The sequence below is a fragment of the Salmo salar genome, chromosome ssa20 (genome assembly GCF_905237065.1).
Source record: "Salmo salar chromosome ssa20, Ssal_v3.1, whole genome shotgun sequence".
Classification (NCBI taxonomy): Eukaryota; Metazoa; Chordata; class Actinopteri; order Salmoniformes; family Salmonidae; genus Salmo; species Salmo salar.
In genome coordinates, this window is record NC_059461.1 from 35,035,001 (window position 1) to 35,056,834 (window position 21,834).

Sequence of the window (21,834 nt, forward strand, 5' to 3'; positions counted from 1 at the left end):
GCAAAAAAAAGAAACGTCCTCTTTCTGTCAACTGCGTTTATTGTCAGCAAACTTAACATGTGTAAATATTTGTATGAACATAAGATTCAACAAATGAGACAAAATGAACAAGTTCCACAGACATGTGACTAACAGAAATGGAATAATGTTTCCCTGAACAAGAGGGGGAGGGGGTGGGGGGGGGGTGAGATTTGCCAGTTCTTGCTGTGAGATGTTACCCCATTCTTCCACCAAGGCACCTGCAAGTTCCTGGACATTTCTGGGGGGGGAATGGCCCAGCCCTCACCCTCCGATCCAACAGGTCCCAGACGTGCTCAATGGGATTGAGATCCGGGCTCCTCGCTTGCCATGGCAAAACACTGACATCTCTGTCTTGCAGGAAATCACGCACAGAACGAACAGTATGGCTGGTGGCATTGTCATGCTGTAGGGCCATGTCAGGATGAGCCTGCAGGAAGGGTACCACGTGAGGGAGGAGGATGTCTTCCCTGTAACACACAGTGTTGAGATTGCCTGCAATGACAACAAGCTCAGTCCGATGATGCTGTGACACAACGCCCCAGACCATGACGGACCCTCCACCTCCAAATTGATCCCGCTCCAGAGTACAGGCCTAGGTGTAACGCTCATTCCGTCGATGATAAACGCAAATCTGACCATCACCCCTGGTGAGACAAAACCGCGACTCGTCAGTGAAGAGCACTTTTTGCCAGTCCTGTCTGGTCCAGCGACGGTGGGTTTGTGCCCATAGGCAACGTTGTTGCCGGTGATTTCTGGTGAGGACCTGCCTTACAACAGGCCTACAGGCCCTCAGTCCAGCCTCTCTCAGCCTATTGTGGACAGTCTGAGCACTGATGGAGGAATTGTGCGTTCCTGGTGTAACTCGGACAGTTGTTGTTGCCATCCTGTACCTGTCCCGCAGGTGTGATGTTCGGATGTACCCGATCCTGTGCAGGTGTTGTCACACGGGTCTGCCACTGCGAGGACGATCAGCTGTCTGTCCTGTCTCCCTGTAGCACTGTCTTAGGTGTCTTACAGTACGGACATTGCAATGTATTGTCCTGGCCACATCTGCAGTCCTCATGCCTCCTTGCAGCATGCCAAAGGCACGTTCATGCAGATGAGCAGGGACCCTGGGCATCTTTCTTTTGGTGTTTTTCAGAGTCAGTATGTAGGCCTCTTTAGTGTCCTAAGTTTTCATAACTGTGACCTTAATTTCCTACCATCTGTAAGCTGTTCGTGTCTTAACGACCATTCCACAGGTGCATGTTCATTAATTGTTTATGGTTCATTGAAAAAGCATGGGAAACAGGGTTAAAACCCTTTACAATGAAGATCTGTGAAGTTATTTGGATTTTTACGAATTATCTTTGAAAGACAGGGTCCTGAAAAAAGGACGTTTCTTTTTTTGCTGACTAGTTTGGAACCACCAAGACTCTTCCTAGAGCTGGCCGCTTGGCCAAACTGAGCAATTGGGGGGAGGTGACCAAGAACCCGATGGTCACTGACAGTGCTCCACAGTTCTCTGGTGATGTTTTTCAGCAGGAGGGACTGGGAGACTAGTCAGGATTCAGGGATATATGAACGGAGCAAAGTACAGAGAGATCCTTGATGAAAACCTGCTCCAGAGCACGTAGGTCCTCAGACTGGGGTGAAGGTTCACCTTCCAACAGGACAACAACCCTAAGCACACAGCCAAGACCAAGCTGGGGTGGCTTCAGGACAAGTCTGTGAATGTCCTTGAGTGGCCCCAGCCAGAGCCCGGACTTGAACCCGATCGAACATCTCTGGAGAGACCTGAAAATAGCTGTGCAGTGATGCTCCCCATCCAACCTGACTGAGGTTGAGAGGATCTGCAGAGAAGAATGGGAGAAACTCCACAAATACAGGTGTGCCATGCCTGTAGCGTCATACTCAAGAAGACTCGAGGTTGTAATCGCTGCCAAAGGTGCTTCAACAAAGTACTGAGGAAAGGGTCTTATGTAAATATGATATTTCAGTGTTAATACATTTGCAACAATTTCAAAAAACCTGTTTTTGTTTTGTCATTATGGGGTATTGTGTGTAGATTGATGAGGGGGGAAAATAATTAATCAATTTTAGAATAAGGCTGTAACAACAAAATAAGGAAAAAGGCAAAGGGTCTTAATACTTTCCGAATGCACTGTAACTGGAAGGTGGTAAAGGTATTTAACCACCTGACCTTAGGAAAGGGCAACAGAGAAAAGAAAATGCATTATTACAACAGGCCTTGTTCGAGACAGAAAGGCTAATAGGGCAGGAGCATGTGTCACGTCCTGACCAGTATAGAGTATATTTGGTTATTGTAGTTTGGTCAGGTCGTGGCAGAGGGTAGTTGATGTATGTTTATGGGGTTTGTCACTGGTCTATGTCTGTGTTTCTATGTTTAGTTTGATTGGGAGTCCTATATAGTAGGGTGTGTTTGTCTTTGTGTTTCGTGGGTAGTTGTATTTCGCACTGCTAGGGAATGTATAGCCTGTGAAACTGTCACTAGTCGTTCTTTGTTTTCTTGTTTTCACGTGTTCACATTTATTTAATAAATTAAGATGATGAGCACGCAACCCGCTGCGTATTGGTCCACTTTCTCTGACAGTGACTTCAACATATCGTCAGAAGACGAGGATCGTGACAGCATGTTTCCTGTTTCTGTAGCGTGAGGCAGCTTGACGTACCAGTCTACTCCCTGGACAGGACGCTATTGATTCCTTATTGAATGTCTGACTTATAGCCTGACATGAGTAGTCAATGCTTATGAGGTTTACGTGCAGTGACAATGGGTAGCTAATAGCTATACAAAAGGAACCATCTGTTTGTTTACGTGGTTATAAGTGTATGTCTCTATTTTGTTGCTTTCCCACTGAAGTTACATAATGTTGTGTTCAATTAGCGTGTGTGTGTAACCACTTATATACTTGTGAGAACCAGAAGTCCTCACAAGATTAGTAAACCAAAGATAATTCTGAGAATTGAGGACATTTTGCCAGTCCTCAAAGGGAAAAGGGCTATTTTAGGCTTAGGAGTTAGTGTTAGGTTTAAGGTTAAGGTTAGGGTAAGGGTTAGGTTAAGGGATAATAGGATTTTGAATGGTAATCAATTGTTGGTTCCTAAAAAGTCCTCACAAGTATAGTAAAACAAACGTGTCTGTGCGAGTTAGAGCTGGGACGATAAATAGAAAATTATCGGCAACGACCATACCGATTACTTATCACAGGCATTTTACTGATATTGTGTATTATGATAAGTAGCTTATACAAGAGAAATGTGAAGTTTGAAATTAAATCAGTTTGCTCATATGGGTTGTTAACCCTTTACACTCATGGGAATTGGCCTATATCGATAGGGCTTAATTCAAATGTTTCTTACAGAATAAATATGACAAGCATATGCATAACGTTGGTAGCAATTGAAAAGGAACAGTTTGGAGAACATTTAAAAAAATTAGACCACAACAGTTCCCCTGAAAAGACTGAATCCAAACATTACAGTGTTGATTTTATGTTTACTGTACTTTTTGACAGGAACTAGAGCAAGCTAACTTGTAGGTCATTTCATTTGGAGCACAACTCTGCATCCCCGGCATCACACATTACTGTTGTTGTTTAAAAATCCCAAAACATTTTTTTGGGGGAAAGCTTGTTCTATTGCCAACATGACTAAGTTATAAAATGATGATCTTACAGTGTTGATCTTACAGTGTTCACCTTTTACAAGGTAATTCAGAGAAACAGATCATTTTGGTGCGCATAAAAAGGAGTCTTGAGAGCATTCAGGTGTATGCGCCCGGGCAAATTTCTTCACAATAAATATAGGCTCCTTCTGTTCAGAATAACCCAGGGTATGATTCCATTTAATCTTGTAACTGTACATCAAACATAGTGATCATAAATGTTGAAGCTGTATATGACACTTTTTTATGATTTCGAAATGTGAAGTGCACATTTGACCTCACAGGTGTTTGCCTAGCTTGTGTAACATCAAAGCACTATTTATTATAATCCTCAACGTCTCATCTTTCAAAATACACTTCTTGTCGAGCGAGGTGCTCAAGTTCAGAACGGCTGTCAGTCCAAACCCATACAGTGCTGTGAAGCGCAGAGCCTGACTTCATGTATAGCATGTTACTGTACAGCTACTATGTTCCAATTTAGGTGTTTATTAGTGTCCAAATCTGGCAAATCGCGATATGGATTTTTGTCCGTATCACCCATTTCTAGTGTGTGTAGCTATTAGGGTTGCAAAGGGTCGGAAACTTTCGGGTAAATGTATTTTATCCGAACATTTTGTATGGGAAGTTAGGCCCGGGAATATGTGGAATTTTGCTTAAATTCATCAAAAAAAGTTAGCTTATAACAGTGAACCTTTGAGGGATACACATAAGGCAATTCTAGGTCTTGTGGCATATTTTGGTTAAACTATCTCCAATGCAATAGAATTGCAACCCTCTCCATACACAGTGCATTCTTCCATCACATGTACAGCTGATTCTCAAGATCTTGCACACTATTGAGATGTTATTGAGCCCACACTACTACACTGTCTGAGCCAAGGACTACATGCTTTCTGGTAAGTTTTGATTACAATACTGGGTGGGGTGAATATATTTTATATGACATACATTATTTTTTGTTAACTAGTAAATAGTAGCCTACAGCAAAGTGTGTTTAAATAATTTCTAACTTGTTAACAATTTCTGCTAGTTCGTTTTTGCTACCATGTGGGTTTTAGCTTGCTTGAGCCTGCTAACTGAGGACTGTTAATTCACCTGTTTCCATACATGTTTCATTTAAAAACATGTATCTTACAAAGGAGTTGTTTAATCTAACTGCTTAACTATTTATCTGTACATGGAATTGTATTTGGGTTTTGTTACTCATTTTTTTCTAATCTTTACAGGAAAATGCCACGGGCACTATCTGATGTGTGGAGACATTTCACTGCAGCTAATGTAGAAGGAAAAGCTGTGTACATTTGCAAATACTGTGCCAAATCATGTGAAGAATGCAACAAAGATGCAGAATCATCTGGCCAAGTGCATAAAGTTCCCTCAGCGCTCACAACAAACAACCTCTGACAAAAGTCCCTCTACTTCTATTCGAGGTGAAAATGATGAATCAGACACCTTATTGACAGCAACAGCTCATGGTCCTCCTGGAATCAGAAGTGTTTTTGGCTCAATGGAGGAGAAATGCTGATGAATGTCTTACTCAAGCTGTGTATACAACTCGTTCACCTCTGATTCTCACAGGCAATGTGTATTGGAAGAGATTTCTGAATGTTCTTCGCCCAGCATACATCCCTCCAACCAGACATTCTTTATCTACTCATTTCATGGATACAGAGTTCAAGTGAAGGTCAAGCAAATCATAGAGAAAGCAGACTGTATTGCAATCATCTCTGGTGGGTGGTAGAATGTTCATGGGCAAGTGTCACGTCCTGGCCAGTATAAGGGTTAATTGTTATTGTAGTTTGGTCAGGACGTGGCAGAGGGTATTTGTTTTATGTGGTTCAGGGTGGTGTTTTTGTAGTAAGGGCATTTGATTTAGTATTCCGGGTTTTTTTGGGCACTGTTTGAGATTCATGTATTCTATGTTTAGTCTAGGTAGTCTGTTTCTATGTTGAGTTAATTGGGGTGGACTTCCAATTGAAGGCAGCTGTGTGGTGTTGCCTTTGATTGGAAGTCCTATATTAGTTGGGTGTGTTTGTGGGAGATTGTTCTGTGTTTAGCCTTGTGCCTTGCCAGACAGTTTGTTGATCGGTCGGTCGGTCTCTTTTTTGTTATTTTGGTGTTCATTTTGGAATTTATTAAAAGTCAAGATGAGCATACACATACCTGTGGCATTTTGGTCCTCCTTAACCAACGACAACCGTGACAGCAATGAATAATTAACTACATCCTCTCCACCCCTCAACCAGTATTCTACAAGAGCAGATAAGGGACAAGACACACCGGTCTCTACATTGCAGATGAGCTGAAGGCAGTCATCATTGACCTTGGACTACAGAAGGTATTTGCAAGGATTTAATCATTTGCAATTGTCTACTTATGATAAACCTTTTTTTTACCTTATGTTTCTGTCTCCATATGATATGGTAAATACATCCAATGCAAAAAACATTACATTTAAACGGTATTAATATTAATTCCCATATTCCCGTTAATTCCCCACCTCTGAATATTCCCCAAAATGTGCAACCCTAGTAGCTATTGACCGGAGCCATTAGGGCCAGTGGCAGTACCATCTTGTCACCGCTAACAGAATACATCTGGCACTCCATTATACTACAATCTACCCTGCTGAAATGCCAACAGTAATCTGAGATTTTTAAAAGATTTTTTTTATTAACTAGGCAAGTCAGTTAAGAACATATTCTTATTTATGACAGCCTAGCCCGGCCAAACCCAGACGACGCTGGGCCCAGGGACGTCTTCCTGGGGGCTTGGAAATTTCCCCGGACCTCTCCGTCTGCTCCACAGAGTACCAGGACCTCTGGGAGGGGTTCAGTAAGGCTCGGGCCACTTCGCTTCCACAGCACCGACCGGAATCCAAGAAGGTCAAGCCTGAGGCGCTGGCTCGCCACTACCCCAGAAGCAGAGACCTTTCCTCCCCGCTCCAAGATCATTAGCCCCTCTGCTGTTCGTCCTCTGTTGCCCCATACCCTCCGTATTGTTCCTACCTTTTCTGTATCTAGAATTAAAACCATGTCTGACTGCCCCTTGTCTCCTGTTTCAGGCCCACCCCTCTCATCGACGGCCGACCGGCGTACATGGTGAGACACCTCCTGAAGGTTCAACCTCGGGGCAGGGGATTCCAGTACCTGGTTGACTGGGAGGGTTATGGCCCGGAGGAGAGGTCCTGGGTCTCCACTAGGGACATCCTGGACCCAGGCCTCATCTCATCTCCAGCACCGGCACGCCGCTCAACCAGGTATGCACCCAGGTAGGACACCTGGTGCATCCCTAGAAGGGGAGGGGGTACTGTCTAGAGGTCGACCGATTAATTGGAATGGCCAATTAATTAGGGCCAATTTCAAGTTCATAACAATCGGTAATCGGCCACCGATTTGCCGATCATTATTTAACTAGGCAAGTCAGATTAAGAACACATTCTTATTTTCAATGACGGCCTAGGAACGGGGGTTAACTGCCTTGTTCAGGGGGGATTCGGGGATTTGTTTTTGCAACCTTCTGGACATTGCACTCCACGAGGAGCCTGCATGTTAAACATGTATTGTAAGTGTTTATCAGCACAGCATTATGGCAGCATTTTCTAAACTGTTACGCAAGGGCAGCAAGAAGCCAAGGTAAGTTGCTAGCTAGCATTAAACTTATCTTATAAAAAACAATCAATCTTAACATAATCACTAGATAACTACACATGGTTGATATTACTAGTTTATCTAACGTGTCCTGCGTGGCATATAATCGATGCGGTGCCTGTTAATTTCTCATCGAATCACAGCCTACTTCAACAAACGGGTGATGATTTAACAAGCGCATTTGCGAAAAAAGCACTGTCGTTGCACCAATGTACCTAAACATCAATGCCTTTAAAATCAATACACAAGTATATATTTTTAAACCTGCATATTTAGTTAATATTGCCTGCTAAAATGAAATTGTGTCACTGCTCTTGCGTTCATTGCCTGGCTCGTTGCGAACTAATTTGCCAGAATGTTACGTAATTATGACATACCATTGAAGGTTGTGCAATGTAACAGGAATATTTAGACTTAGGGATGCCACCCGTTAGATAAAATACGGACTGGTTCCGTATTTCACTGAAAGAAAAAATGTTTTGTTTTCGAGATGATAGTTTCCGGATTCGACCATATTAATGACCAAAGGCTCGTATTTCTGTGTTTATTATATTATAATTAAGTCTATGATTTGATAGAGCAGTCTGACTTAGCGGTGGTAGGCACCAACAGGTTCGTAAGCATTCATTCAAACAGCACTTTCGTGCATTTTGCCAGCAGCTCTTCGCAATGCATTGCGCTGTTTATGACTTCAAGCCTGTCAACTCCCAAGATTAGGCTGGTGTAACCGATGTGAAATGGCTGGCTAGTTAGCGGGTGCGCACTAATAGCGTTTCAAACGTCACTCGCTCTGAGACTTGGAGTAGTTGTTCCCCTTGCTCTACATGGGTAACGCTGCTTCGAGGTTGGCTGTTGTCGATGTGTTCCTGGTTCGAGCCCAGGTAGGAGCGAGGAGAGGGACGGAAGCTATAATGTTACACTGGCAATACTAAAGTGCCTATAAGAACATCCAATAGTCAAAGGTATATGATATACAAATCGTATAGAGAGAAATAGTCCTACGATAACTACAACCTAAAACTTCTTACCTGGGAATATTGAAGACTCATGTTAAAAGGAACCACCAGCTTTCATATGTTCCCATGTTCTGAGCAAGGCACTTAAACGTTAGCTTTCTTACATGGCACATATTGCACTTTTACTTCTCCAACACTTTGTTTTTGCATTATTTAAACCGAATTGAACACGTTTCATTATTTATTTGAGGCTAAATTGATTTTATTTATGCATTATATTAAGTTAAAATAAGTGTTCATTCAGTATTGTTGTAATTGTCATTACAACAAATAAAAATACAATTTCAAAAAAAAACATCGGCCGATTAATCGGCATCGGTGGTTTTTGGTCCTCCAATAATCGGTATAGGTATCGGCGTTAAATCATAATCGGTCAACCTCTAGTACTGTCACACCCTGATCTGTTTCACCTGTCCTTGTCTCCACCCCCTCCAGGTGTCACCCATCTTCCCCATTATCCCCTGTATATTTGTACCTGTGTTTTGTCTGTCTTTTGCCAGTTCACCTTGTTTGCTCAAGCCTACTAGCATTTTGTCTCAGCTCCTGTTTTTCCCTTAGTCTCGCTTTTTCTCATCCTCTTGGTTTTTAACCTTTGCCTGTCCTGACCCTGTACCCGCCCGACCACTGCCTATCTGAGCCTGCCTGCCCTTCTGTACCTTTGTTCCACCTCTGGATTATCGACCCCTGCCTGCCATGACCTGTCATTTGCCTGCCCCTGTGGTTACAATAAATATTGTTACTTCAGTCTGCACTTGGGTCTTACCTTGATTCCTGATAGGTTCAGATTGTTTCCACAGCCAAGGTGACATTACAGACAAGCAGTCATCACAGAGACTACACAATGGAAAATCATGATATGTTCTTTATCTTATTTAGATTTCCAGTTAGGTACATCATCTACAATAGGCCTAGGCCAATTTTGTTTTCTGTCAACCATACCACGGTCAAACAAAGCCAAATCTGACTTTCTGAAGGCCATCTCTCTCAACTCCTTAAATTAACATTCTGTATCAAGCCTCCGTCCTGACAACATTTTCTTTTACTGGAACACGAGTCACACTTCCCCAGGGCTAACTAAAACCACCCCCTGCTCTACTGGTTGGCTCCAACTCCAGGAACTAGCCTAGATGCCTCTGCTTAGCACCAGCCATATGTACTGATAGATGTTCCCCAAGGGCCCACCACACTATTTAATAAATACAAAGTATTCAGACCGCTTCCCTTTTTCCAAATTTTAAGTTACAGCTTGATTCTAAGAATTAAATAAACAATGTCCTCAATCTACACAAAGTAACTATGACAAAGTGAAAACAGGTTTAGAAATTTTTGCAAATATACCAAAAAGAATGTAAACACCTTATTTCCATAACTATTCAGACCCTTTGCTATGAGACTAAAAATTGAGCTCAGGTGCATCCTGTTGCCATTGATCCTCCTTGAGATATTTCTACAAATTGGAGTCCATCGGTAGTAAATTAAATTGATTGGACATGATTTGGAAAGGCAAACACCTGTCTATATAAAGTCCCAAAGTTGACAGTGCATGTCAGAGTAAAAAACCAAGCCATAAGGTCAAAGGAATTGTCCGTAGAGCTACAAGACAGGATTGTCTATAGGCACAGATCTGAAGATCTTTCTGCAGCACTGAAGGTACCCAAGAACACAAGTAGATTGGAACCACCAAGACTCTACCTAGAGCTGGCTGCCCAGCCAAACTGAGCAATCGGGGGAGAAGGGCCTTGGTCAGGGAGGTGACCAAGAACCTGATGGTCACATGGACAGAGCTCCAGAGTTCCACTGTGGAGATGTGAGAATCTTCCAGAAGGACAACAATCTCTGCAGCACTCCACCAACCAGGCCTTTATGGTAGTGGCCAGACAGAAGCCACTCCTCAGTAAAAGGCACATGGCAGCCCGCTTGGAGTATCGACAACCTGAAAGGCTGCTCAGCAAGGAAGAGGCCACTGCTCTAAAACCGCCATAAAAAAGCCAGACTACGGATTGCAACTGCACATGGGGACAAAGATCGTTCTTTTTGGAGAAATATCCTCTGGTCTGCTGAAATAAAAATAGAACTGTTTGGCCATAATGACCATCGTTATGTTTGGAGGAAAAAGGGGGAGACTTGCAAGCCGAAGAACACCTTCCCAACCGTGAAGCACAGGTGTGGCAGCATCATGTTGTGGGGGGGCTTTGCTGCAGGAGGGACTGGTGCACTTCACAAAATAGATGGCATCATGAGGCAGGAAAATGATGTGGATATATTGAAGCAACATCTCAAGACATCAGTCAGGAAGTTAAAGCTTGGTCCCAAATGGGTCTTCCAAATGGACAATGACCCGAAGCATACTTCCAAAGTTGTGGCAAAATGGCTTAAGGATAACAAAGTCAAGGTATTGGAGTGGCCATCACAAAGCCCTGACCTCATCCTATAGAACATTTGTGAGCAGAACTGAAAAAGCATGTGCAAGCAAGGAGGCCTACAAACCTGACTCAGTTACACCAGCTCTGTCAGGAGGAATGGACCAAAAACATCCCATGGTGTTTATACTTGCGTACTCTTGTTTGTACAGATGAACATGGTACTTTCAGGCATTTAGAAATTTCTCCCAAGGATGAACCAGACATGTGGAGGTCTATAATTGTTCTTCTGAGGTCTTGGCAGATTTATTTTGATTTTCCCATGATGTCAAGCAAAGAGGCACTGAGTTTGAAGCTAGGCCTTGAAATACATCCACGGGTACACCTCCAATTGACTCAAATTATGTCAATTAGCCTATCAGAAGCCATGACATTTTCTGGAATTTTCCAAGCTGTTTAAAGGCACAGTCAACTTAGTGTATGTGAACTTCTGACCCACTGAAATTTAAATACAGTGAATTATAAGTGAAATAATCTGTAAACAATTTTTGGAAAAATTACTTTTCGCATGCACAAAGTAGATGTCCTAACCGACTTGCCAAAACTATAGTTTGTTAACAAGAAATTTGTGGAGTGGTTGAAAAACTAGTTTTAACGACTCTAACCTAAGTGTATGTAAACTTCCGACTTCAACTCTACATATCCCAACCAAAAGCCACGAATTACAGGCAACATCCATATCGAGCTAAAGGCTAGAGCTGCTGCTTTCAAAGAGCGAGACACTAATCCGGACAACTATAAGAAATCCTGCTATGCCCACAGACGAACTATCAAACAAGAAAAGCGTAAATACAGGATTAAGATTGAATCCAACTACACTGGCTCTGACGCTCGTTGGATGTGGCAGGGCTTGAAGACTATTACGGACTCCAAAGGGAAACCCAGACGTGAGCTGCCCAGTGATGCGAGCCTACCAGATGAGCTAAAGAAGTTCTATGCTCGCTTCGAGGCAAGCAACACTGAAGCATGCATAAGAGCAAAAGCTGTTCTGGATGACTGTGATAACGCTCTCGGTAGCCAATGTGTGCAAGACCTTTAAACAGGTCAACATTCACAAAGCCGCGGGGCCAGATCGATTACCAGGACGTGTACTCAAAGCATGCGCGGACCAACTGGCAAGAGTCTTCACTGACATTTTCAAACTCTCCATGACTGAGTCTGTAATACCTACATGTTTCAAGCAGACCACCATAGTCCCTGTGCCCAAGGAAGCGAAGGTAACCTGCCTAAATTATTACCGCCCCGTAGCACTCACGTCAGTAGCCATGAAGTGCTTTGAAAGGCTGGTCATGGCTCACAACAGCATCCTCCCAGATACCCTAGAACCACTCCAAATCACATACCGCTCCAACAGATCCACAGATGACGCAATCTCTATCGCACTCCATACTGCCCTTTCCCACCTAGACAAAAGGAACACCTATGTGAGAATACTGTTTATTGACTACAGCTCAGCGTAGCACCATAGTGCCCACAAAGCTCATCACTAAGCTAAGGACCCTGGAACTAAACACCTCCCTCTGCAACTGGATCCTGGACTTCCTGACGGGCCACCCCCAGGTGGTAAGGGTAGGCAACAACACGTCTACCACACTGATCCTCAACACTGGGGCCCCTCAAGGGTGTGTACTTAGTCCCCTCCTGTACTCCCTGTTCACCCACGACCGCGTGGACAAACATGACGCCAACACCATCATTAAGTTTGCTGACGACACAACAGGGTTAGGCCTGATCACCGACAACGATGAGACGGCCTACAGGGAGGTGGTCAGAGAACTGGCAGTGTGGTGCCAGGACAACAACCACTCCCTCAATGTGAGCAAGACTAAGGAGCTGATCGTGGACTACAGGAAAAGGCGGGCCGAACAGGCCCCCATTAACATCAACGGCGCTGTAATGGAGCGGGTCGAGAGTTTCAAGTTCCTTGGTGTCCACATCACCAACAAACTATCATGGTCCAAACACACCAAGACAGTCGTTAAGAGGGCACAACACCTTTTCCCCCTCATGAGATTGAAAAGATTTGGCATGGGTCCCCAGATCCTCAAAAGGTTCTAGAGCTGCACAATCGAGAGCATCCTGACCGGTTGCATCACCGCCTGGTATGGCAACTGCACAGCATCTGACCGTAAGGCGCTACAGAGGGTAGTGCTTACGACCCAGTACATCACTGGAACCAAGCTTCCTGAAATCATGGACCTAAATAATAGGTGGTGTCAGAGGAAAGTCCATAAAATTGTCAGAGACTCCAGTCACCCAAGTCATAGACTGTTTTCTCTGCTACCGCACAGGAAGTGGTACCACCGGACTATTACATTGACCCCCCCTCCATTTGTTTTGTACACTGCTGCTACTCGCTATTTATTATCTACAATGGGGGGAAAAAGTATTTGATCCCCTGCTGATTTTGTACGTTTGCCCACTTACAAAGAAATGATCAGTCTATAATTTTAATAATACGTTTATTTGAACAGTGAGAGACAGAATAACAACAGAAAATCCAGAAAAACGCATGTCAAAAATGTTATAAAATGATTTGCATTTTAATGAGGGAAATAAGTATTTGACCCCTCTGCAAAACATGACTTAGTACTTGGTGGCAAAACCCTTGTTGGCAATCACAGAGGTCAGACATTTCTTGTAGTTGGCCACCAGGTTTGCACACATCTCAGGAAGGATTTTGTCCCACTCCTCTTTGCAGATCTTCTCCAAGTCATTAAGGTTTCGATGCTGAAGTTTGGCAACTCAAACCTTCAGCTCCCTCCACAGATTTTCTATGGGATTAAGGTCTGGAGACTGGCTAGGCCACTCCAGGACCTTAATGTGCTTCTTCTTGAGCCACTCCTTTGTTGCCTTGGCCGTGTATTTTGGGTCATTGTAATGCTGGAATACCCATCCACGACCCATTTTCAATGCCCTGGCTGAGGGAAGGAGGTTCTCACCCAAGATTTGACGGTACATGGCCCCGTCCATCATCCCTTTGATGCGGTGAAATTGTCCTGTCCCCTTAGCAGAAAAACACCCCCAAAGCATAATGTTTCCACCTCCATGTTTGACGGTGGAGATGGTGTTCTTGGGGTCATAGGCAGCATTCCTCCTCCTCCAAACACGGCGAGTTGAGTTGATGTCAAAAAGCTCAATTTTGGTCTCATCTGACCACAACACTTTCACCAGTTGTCCTCTGAGTCATTCAGATGTTCATTGGTAAACTTCAGACGGGCATGTATATGTATTCTTGAGCAGGGGGACCTTGCGGGCGCTGCAGGATTTCAGTTCTTCACGGCGTAGTGTGTTACCAATTGTTTTCTTGGTGACTATGGTCCCAGCTGCCTTGAGATCATTGACAAGATCATCCCGTGTAGTTCTGGGCTGATTCCTCACCGTTCTCATGATCATTGCAACTCCACGAGGTGAGATCTTGCATGGAGCCCCAGGCCGAGAGATATTGACAGTTCTTTTGTGTTTCTTCCATTTGCGAATAATTGCACCAAATGTTGTCACCTTCTCACCAAGCTGCTTGGCGATGGTCTTGTAGCCCATTCCAGCCTTGTGTAGGTCTACAATCTTGTCCCTGACATCCTTGGAGAGCTCTTTGGTCTTTTCCATGGTGGAGAGTTTGGAATCTGATTGATTGCTTCTGTGGACAGGTGTCTTTTTTACAGGTAACAAGCTGCAGTTAGGAGCACTCCCTTTAAGAGTGTGCTCCTAATCTCAGCTCGTTACCTGTATAAAAGACACCTGGGAGCCAGAAATCTTTCTGATTGAGAGGGGGTCAAATACTTATTTCCCTCATTAAAATGCAAATCAATTTATAACATTTTTGACATGCATTTTCTGGATATTTTTGTTGTTATTCTGTCTCTCACTGTTCAAATAAACCTACCATTAAAATTATAGACTGATCCATTCTTTGTCAGTGGGCAAACGTACAAAATCAGCAGGGGATCAAATACTTTTTTCCCCCACTGTATGTATAGTCATGTCACCTACTTACAAGTACAAATGACCTCTAACCTGTACACCCGCACACCCGCACACTGACTCTGTACCGGTACCTCCTGTATATAGCCTCGTTATTGTTATGTTATTGTGTTACTTTGTTTATTTTACTTTCGTTTATTTGGTAAATATTTTCTTCACTCTTCTTGAACTGCACTGTTGGTTAAGGGCTTGTAAGTAAGCATTTCACGGTAAGGTCTACACTTGTTGTATTCGGCGCATGTGACAAATACAGTTTGATTTGATTTGAATGCCAAGTGTCCCATCTGTAGAAAAGCTGGCTCTATCCCTAAGGTGAAGCATGGTGGTGGCACCATCATGCTGTGGGGATGTTTTCAGCAGCAGGGACTGTGAGACTAGTCAGGATTCAGGGAAAGATGAATGGAGCAAAGTACAGAGAGATACTTCATGAAAACCTGCTCCAGAGCGCTCAGGACCTCAGACTGGGGCAAAGGTTCACCTTCCAACATGACAACGACCATAAGCACACAGCCAAGCCAATGCAGGGGTGGCTTCGGGACAAGTCTGTGAATGTCCTAGAGTGGCCCAGCCAGAGCCCGGACTTGAACCCGATCGAACATCTCTGGAGAGACCTGAAAATAGCGGTATAGCGACGCTCCCCATCAAACCTGAGAGCTCGAGAGGATCTGCAGAGAAGAATGGGAGAAACTCCCCAAAAACAGGTGTGCCAAGCTTGTAGCATCATACCCAAGAAGACTCGAGGCTGTAATCATTGCTAAAGGTGCTTCAACAAGGTACTGAGTAAAGGGTCTGAACACTTATGTCCAAAAATATGTTTTCACTTTGTCATTATGAGGTATTGTGTGTAGATTGATGAGGGAAAACAACTATAAGATCCATATTAGAATAAGGCTGTAATGTAACTAAATGTGGAAAAAGTCAAGGGGTCTGAATACTTTCCGAATGTACTGTATCTAATACACTGACGGGACACAACGTTCCAGCAGCAATCTGGAACAAACTGACGATACAGCATTCAAATCTGAAACTGGAGATAGCAAAATCTCACGAGTGAGAGAGTTGAGAGGGACGGAGAGTTGAGACAGCAAAAGGCGTATCTGACTTTTTACACTAGACTGCAGTAGGAATCATATTGTCATGGCGTAAATCAGAAGTAGGATAAAGCCTAAAGAGAAAATCTCAAAGGCGAGAAGCCCAAATTAGGAAAGCCAGTGATGGAGAGGCAGGCAGGAGAAGTAGCCTGTGGGCTGTCCAAAATTGTACATTTTATTGACCTAAGTAGGAGCTGTGAAATGTCAATAAAGTTAGAGGCTAGTAGTGCACAGTTTGTGGCTGGCCGAACCTAACAGGCTTAGCAAGTCAAACACAGCTGGCGAGCAGAGCCTATACTATGAATGTAATTTGAGGAGTTAGCTAGGTAACTTTGGTTAACTGAGTTCAACTCGGGGTAACCGGTACCACAAAAGTGGCTCACCTATAAGCCAGGCAAAATTCTACGGCAACAAATCATTCAGAACTAACTTGCAGTGACTGATGACAAAGGGGCTGTCTTATCGTAGTGACATCAGGCCTGGATAGAAGCAGTCTACCGTCTTCAGAACAGGATAATAATTGGTTTGACACGAAATAATAGAAAAATAAATAACACTGTTTGTTCCATCTATCATAAAGTTGTGATTGAGAATAGCCTATGCCTACGCTATAAACTTTCATTCTTGTTTTTTTTTTAAAGCCATAACTTTAGGACAACACCTTCGTAGGCTAGAATACATTACATGGCCAAAAGTATGTGGACACCTGCTCGTCGAACATCTCGTTCCAAAATCGTGGGCATTAATATGGAATTGGTCCCCCCTTTGCTGCTATAACAGCCTCCACTCTTCTAGGAAGGCTTTCCACTAAATGTTGGAACATTGCTGTGGGGACTTGCTTCCATTCAGCCACAAGAGCATTAGTGAGGTTGGGCCATGATGTTGGCAGATAAGGCTTGGCTCGCAGTTGACGTTCCAATTCATTCCCAAAGGTGTTCGATGGGGTTGAGGTCAGGGTTCTGTGCAGGCCAGTCAAGTTCTTCCACATCAATCTCAACAAACCATTTATGTATGGACCTTGTGTACAGGTGCCTTGTCATGCTGAAACAGGGAAGGGCCTTCCCGAAACTGTTGCCACAAAGTTGGAAGCACAGAATTGTCTAGAATGTCATTGTATGCTGTAGCGTTAAGATTGTCCTTCACTGGAACTAAGGGGCCTAGCCCGAACCATGAAAAAAATAGCCCCAGACCATTATTCCTCCTCCACCAAACTTTACAGTTGCCACTGTTTGCTCGGGTATTTGTATTTATTAAGGATCCCCATTAGCTGTTGCCAAAGCAGCAGCTACTCTTCCTGGGGTCCAGCGACATTAAGGCAGTGTGGCTGAAATAGTTTTTGTGTATATAGTGCATGTCCTGCTCCTTCCCTGACTTTATTGTCAATGTCAGAATTTTGAAATCACAAACAGAAAAGTATTTAGAGACTTTTTACCAATTTTTTTCACACCTATTCCTAACTTAACCCACCAAGACAATGTGCTGTAGTATGTTGGTACCCAGCCAGGCGCTAATGCGTCACTCTCTCCTCACTGATCGAATGACAAATGGGTGATAATTGTGCACCTTACTTCACAAATTAATTTAAATTAGGCCTAACTGAATGATGAGGAGGGTGAAGAAGTTGATTTAATTTAGAAAGACAATAGTGTAATGATGAGTTTGTGTTAGGCCTATTTACCAGCAGCAAATAATTTGACCTCGGACCTTGCGGGTTCATAGTATTCTCTTTTACGTTTCACTTTGTAAAACGAAGCTGCTATGGGACTGTTTTAATTACTATAACTCTATTACTAATCAAATTTACTGTCAGGGAAACAAAAACATGCTACATGTTGAAGTAGGCCTTTAGAATAACGCAAAACATATCCTTGACTGTAGAGTAGATGAGCGGGAAACAAACGATGCAAGTCAACCGGCACAGCCGGTCCTTCGAAATTACACCTAAACTACAGTACCAGTCAAAAGTTTGGACACACCTACTCATTCAAGGGCTTTTCTTTATTTTTACATTGTAGAATAATAGTGAAAACATCAAAACTATGAAATAACACATACGGAATCATGTACTAACCAAAAAAAGTGATAAACAAATCAAAATATATTTTATATTTGTCCTGATAGCTTCTGGTGTGGATGAACAAAATCAACATGCGCACCATGGCGCACGCAGACGAACGCGCGTCCCGGTCTGGTCTGCATGGTAAAACTTTTTCCGCACCCAATGTCATTCAGCCATCCCTGATTAACGTGCCTTGGTAGCCTACATAAACCGTTGAAGTAATGGTTAGACAATCAGATGAAAACAACATGATTGGTTGTGTTCATGCCACATTAAAAGGTAGGCTAGTAACGTTACATTTAAACGTTAAAAGGACAAATCTTTACTATTAGGCCCATAGAGATCCTATTAAATTCATATGGATTGTATATGTAATTATATGATTAAGCGGCCACATAAGAGGTTCCCGTATCTGTAAGAAATTAAATTGACTTTCACCCGTGCATAACATAGTCAAACACGAGTTACATTTTTAACTAGCCATCCATAGACCAGGCCAACAGCTTTAACTGGCCGAAGCTAGAAGATGCGCGCTTATTGCATGTCTGATAACAAGTCAGTAAAAGTCAATATTTGGGCATAGCTTGCCAATCGCCAGTGTCTTCAAAATTAATTTACTTAGCTAGTGTTGATAGACATTGATGTGGTGCAATTTGAACGGAAAATAAAACTAGCTAGCTAACTACCACTGATAAGAGTAAATTCAAGTCAATAGTGAATGGCTCGAGGAGGCTGGCTAGATGTTCTGACCCTGCAATGCCAACGTGATCAGACGTCACGTGGCGTACCTTCCAGTAATTTAGCTTCTTCAAAATAGCAAAAATACATGTTTCTAACCAGTAGCCACTTACCTGTTGAACCTTGTCATGGTGGAGCTCCGTGAAGTAGTATGCCAGAAGATGAGAGGCTATCATCGTCGTTATGAATGTCCTTCTCCTCTACCACTTAGCTAGCAAACTATGTTAATTAAATTATTTCCTAATAGCGGGCTTGTTCGTTAAACATTCGGCAACTAGTCATAACATTGAACAGAATCTGCACTGGCCTTCGTAATGACACTGTTAGCTACTACGACTTTATAGATATGTTGACTACAGAAGTCATATACTTCAAACAAGTCATTCGAGAATAACGAGTATTTTTACAGTCATTGCAGGCACGAGGAAGGTGTGGCTTATTTCGTGTCGCCGTCTAATGAAAAGCAAATTATGATATATATATACTCTAATAGTTTAGGAATGGATTTGATAGCCTACCTATAATCAAATCTTCTCACAATTATACAACATCGCATTCAATATTATGATTGAATTAACTCTCAAAGCAACTTTTAATTACTTTGATATATAGTGTATCTTATTGATAGAGATACAACTCCATAATCTTATTTCTGTAAAACAACACTGACCTTGGTAACTGCTATTATGTCAACGTGATATCACAACATAATGATTTGATTATCTCTCAGAGCAACTTTTAATTAGTTTTTTTATATAAAATAGTGTATCTCATAGAGCTATAACAGCGTTCCCCAAAACTCTGTCCTCTGGACCCCAAAGGGTAGTGCTAGGTCAAAAACCAAAATGTGCAGCCCTTGGAGTCCCAAGGACCGAGTTTGGGAAACCTTGCTATACAGCCTAGATACAAACAATCAATTAATCAAATGTATTTTATAAAACCCAATTTACATCAGTAGTTTTTACATCGGTAGTCACAAAGTGTTGTACTGGTCACTTAAATAATGTTTACATACTGATTTACTCACTTCATATGTATATAAGGTATTGTAGTCAAGGCTCATCCTATATAACTATTGCTATACACACCTTTTCTATTCATATACTGTCCATAACGTCTATACACACCATTATTTGTATACAGTTGAAGTCGGAAGTTTACATACACATTTAAATACATTTAAACTCAGTTTTTCACAATTCCTGACATGTAATCCTCGTAAAAAATTCCCTGTCTTAGGTCAGTTAGGATCACCACTTTTTTTTAAGAATGTGAAATGTCAGAATAATAGTACAGAGAATGATTTATTTCTGCTCGCACACGCTTTTTCAGTTCTGCCCACACATTTTCTATAGGATTGAGGTCAGGGATTTGTGACGGCCACTCTAAAACCTTGACTTTGTTGTCCTTAAGCCATTCTGCCACAACTTTGGAAGTATGCTTGGGGTCATTGTCCATTTGGAAGACCCATTTGGTACCAAGCTTTAACTTCCTGACTGATGTCTTGAGATGCTGCTTCATTATATCCACATCATTTTCCTACCTCATGATGCCATCTATTTTGTGAAGTGCACCAGTCCCTCCTGCAGAAAAGCCCCCTCACAACATGATGCTGCCACCCCCGTGCTTCACGGTTGGGATGGGATTCTTCGGCTTGCAAGTCTCCCCCTTTTTCCTCCAAACGTAACAATGGTCATTATGGCTAAACAGTTCTATTTTTGTTCCATCAGACCAGAGGGCATTCCTCCAAAAAGAACAATCTTTGTCCCCATGTGCAGTTGCAAACCGTAGTCTGGCTTTTTTATGCCGGTTTAGGAGCAGTGGCTTCTTCCTTGCTGAGCAGCCATTCAGGTTATGTCGATACAGGACTCATTTTACTGTGGATATAGATACTTTTGTACCTGTTTCCTCCAGCATCTTCACAAGGTCCTTTGCTGTTGTTCTGGGATTGATTTGCACTTTTGCCACAAAGTACATTCATCTCTAGGAGACCGTAACGCATCTCCTTCCTGAGCGGTATGATGGCTGTGTGGTCCCATGGTGTTTATACTTGCGTACTATTCTTTGTACAGATGAATGTGGTACCGTCAGGCATTTGGAAATTCCTCCTAAGGATGAACCAGACTTGTGGAAGTCTACAATCTTTTTTCTGAGGTCTTGGCTGATTTCCTTTGATTTACTTGTGTCATGCACAATGTAGATGTCCTAACCGACTTGCCAAAACTATAGTTTGTTAACAAGAAATTTGTGGAGTGGTTGACAAACGAGTTTTAATGACTCCAACCTAAGTGTATGTAATCTTCTGACTTCAACATACAGTTGAAGTCGGAAGTTTACATACAATTTCTTGTTAACAAACTATAGTTTTGGCATGTCGGTTAGGACATCTACATTGTGCATGACACAAGTAATTTTTCCAACAATTGTTTACAGACAGATTATTTCATTTATAATTCACTGTATCACAATTCCAGTGGGTCAGAAGTTTACATACATTAAGTTGACTGTGCCTTTAAACAGCTTGGACATTTCCAGAAAAATATGCCATGACTTTTGAAGCTTCTGATACAACAACGTTGCCTATGGGCACAAACCCACTGTCACTGGACCAGACAGGACTGGCAAAAAGTGCTCTTCACTGACGAGTCGCGGTTTTCTCTCACCAGGGGTGATGGTCGGATTCGCGTTTATCGTCGAAGGAATGAGCGTTACACCTAGGCCTGTACTCTGGAGCGGGATCGATTTGGAGGTGGAGGGTCAGTCATGGTCTGGGGTGGTGTGACACTGCATCATCGGACTGAGCTTGTTGTCATTGCAGGCAATCTCAACGCTGTGCGTTACAGGGAAGACATCCTCCTCCCTCATGTGGTACCCTTCCTGCAGGCTCATCCTGACATGACCCTCCATCATGACAATGCCACTAGCCATTCTGCTATTTCTGTGCGGGATTTCCTGCAAGACAGGAATGTCAGTGTTCTGCTATGGCCAGCGAATAGCCCGACTCTCAATCCCATTGAGCACGTCTGGGTCCTGTTGGATCGGAGGGTGAGGGCTAAGGCCATTCCCCCCCAGAAATGTCTGGGAACTTGCAAGTGCCTTGGTGGAAGAGTGGGGTAACATCTCACAGCAAGAACTGGCAAATCTGGTGCAGTCCATGAGGGGGAGATGCACTGCAGTACTTAATGCAGCTG

The 21,834-nt window shown here is 42.9% G+C and overlaps 1 protein-coding gene across 1 annotated transcript in view; it reads right to left on the bottom strand.

Annotated features, from left to right (window-relative positions):
- The window catches only part of LOC106580495 (hexokinase-2), a 96,669-nt gene extending 77,629 nt beyond the window's left edge, over positions 1–19,040 (bottom strand). The window contains exon 1 of the mRNA XM_014161633.2: positions 18,757–19,040. Within this exon, the coding sequence (XP_014017108.2) occupies positions 18,757–18,819 (63 nt within the window). The 5' untranslated portion in view covers positions 18,820–19,040. The remainder of the gene's footprint in view (positions 1–18,756) is intronic.
- Between the last annotated feature and the right edge of the window lie 2,794 nt (positions 19,041–21,834).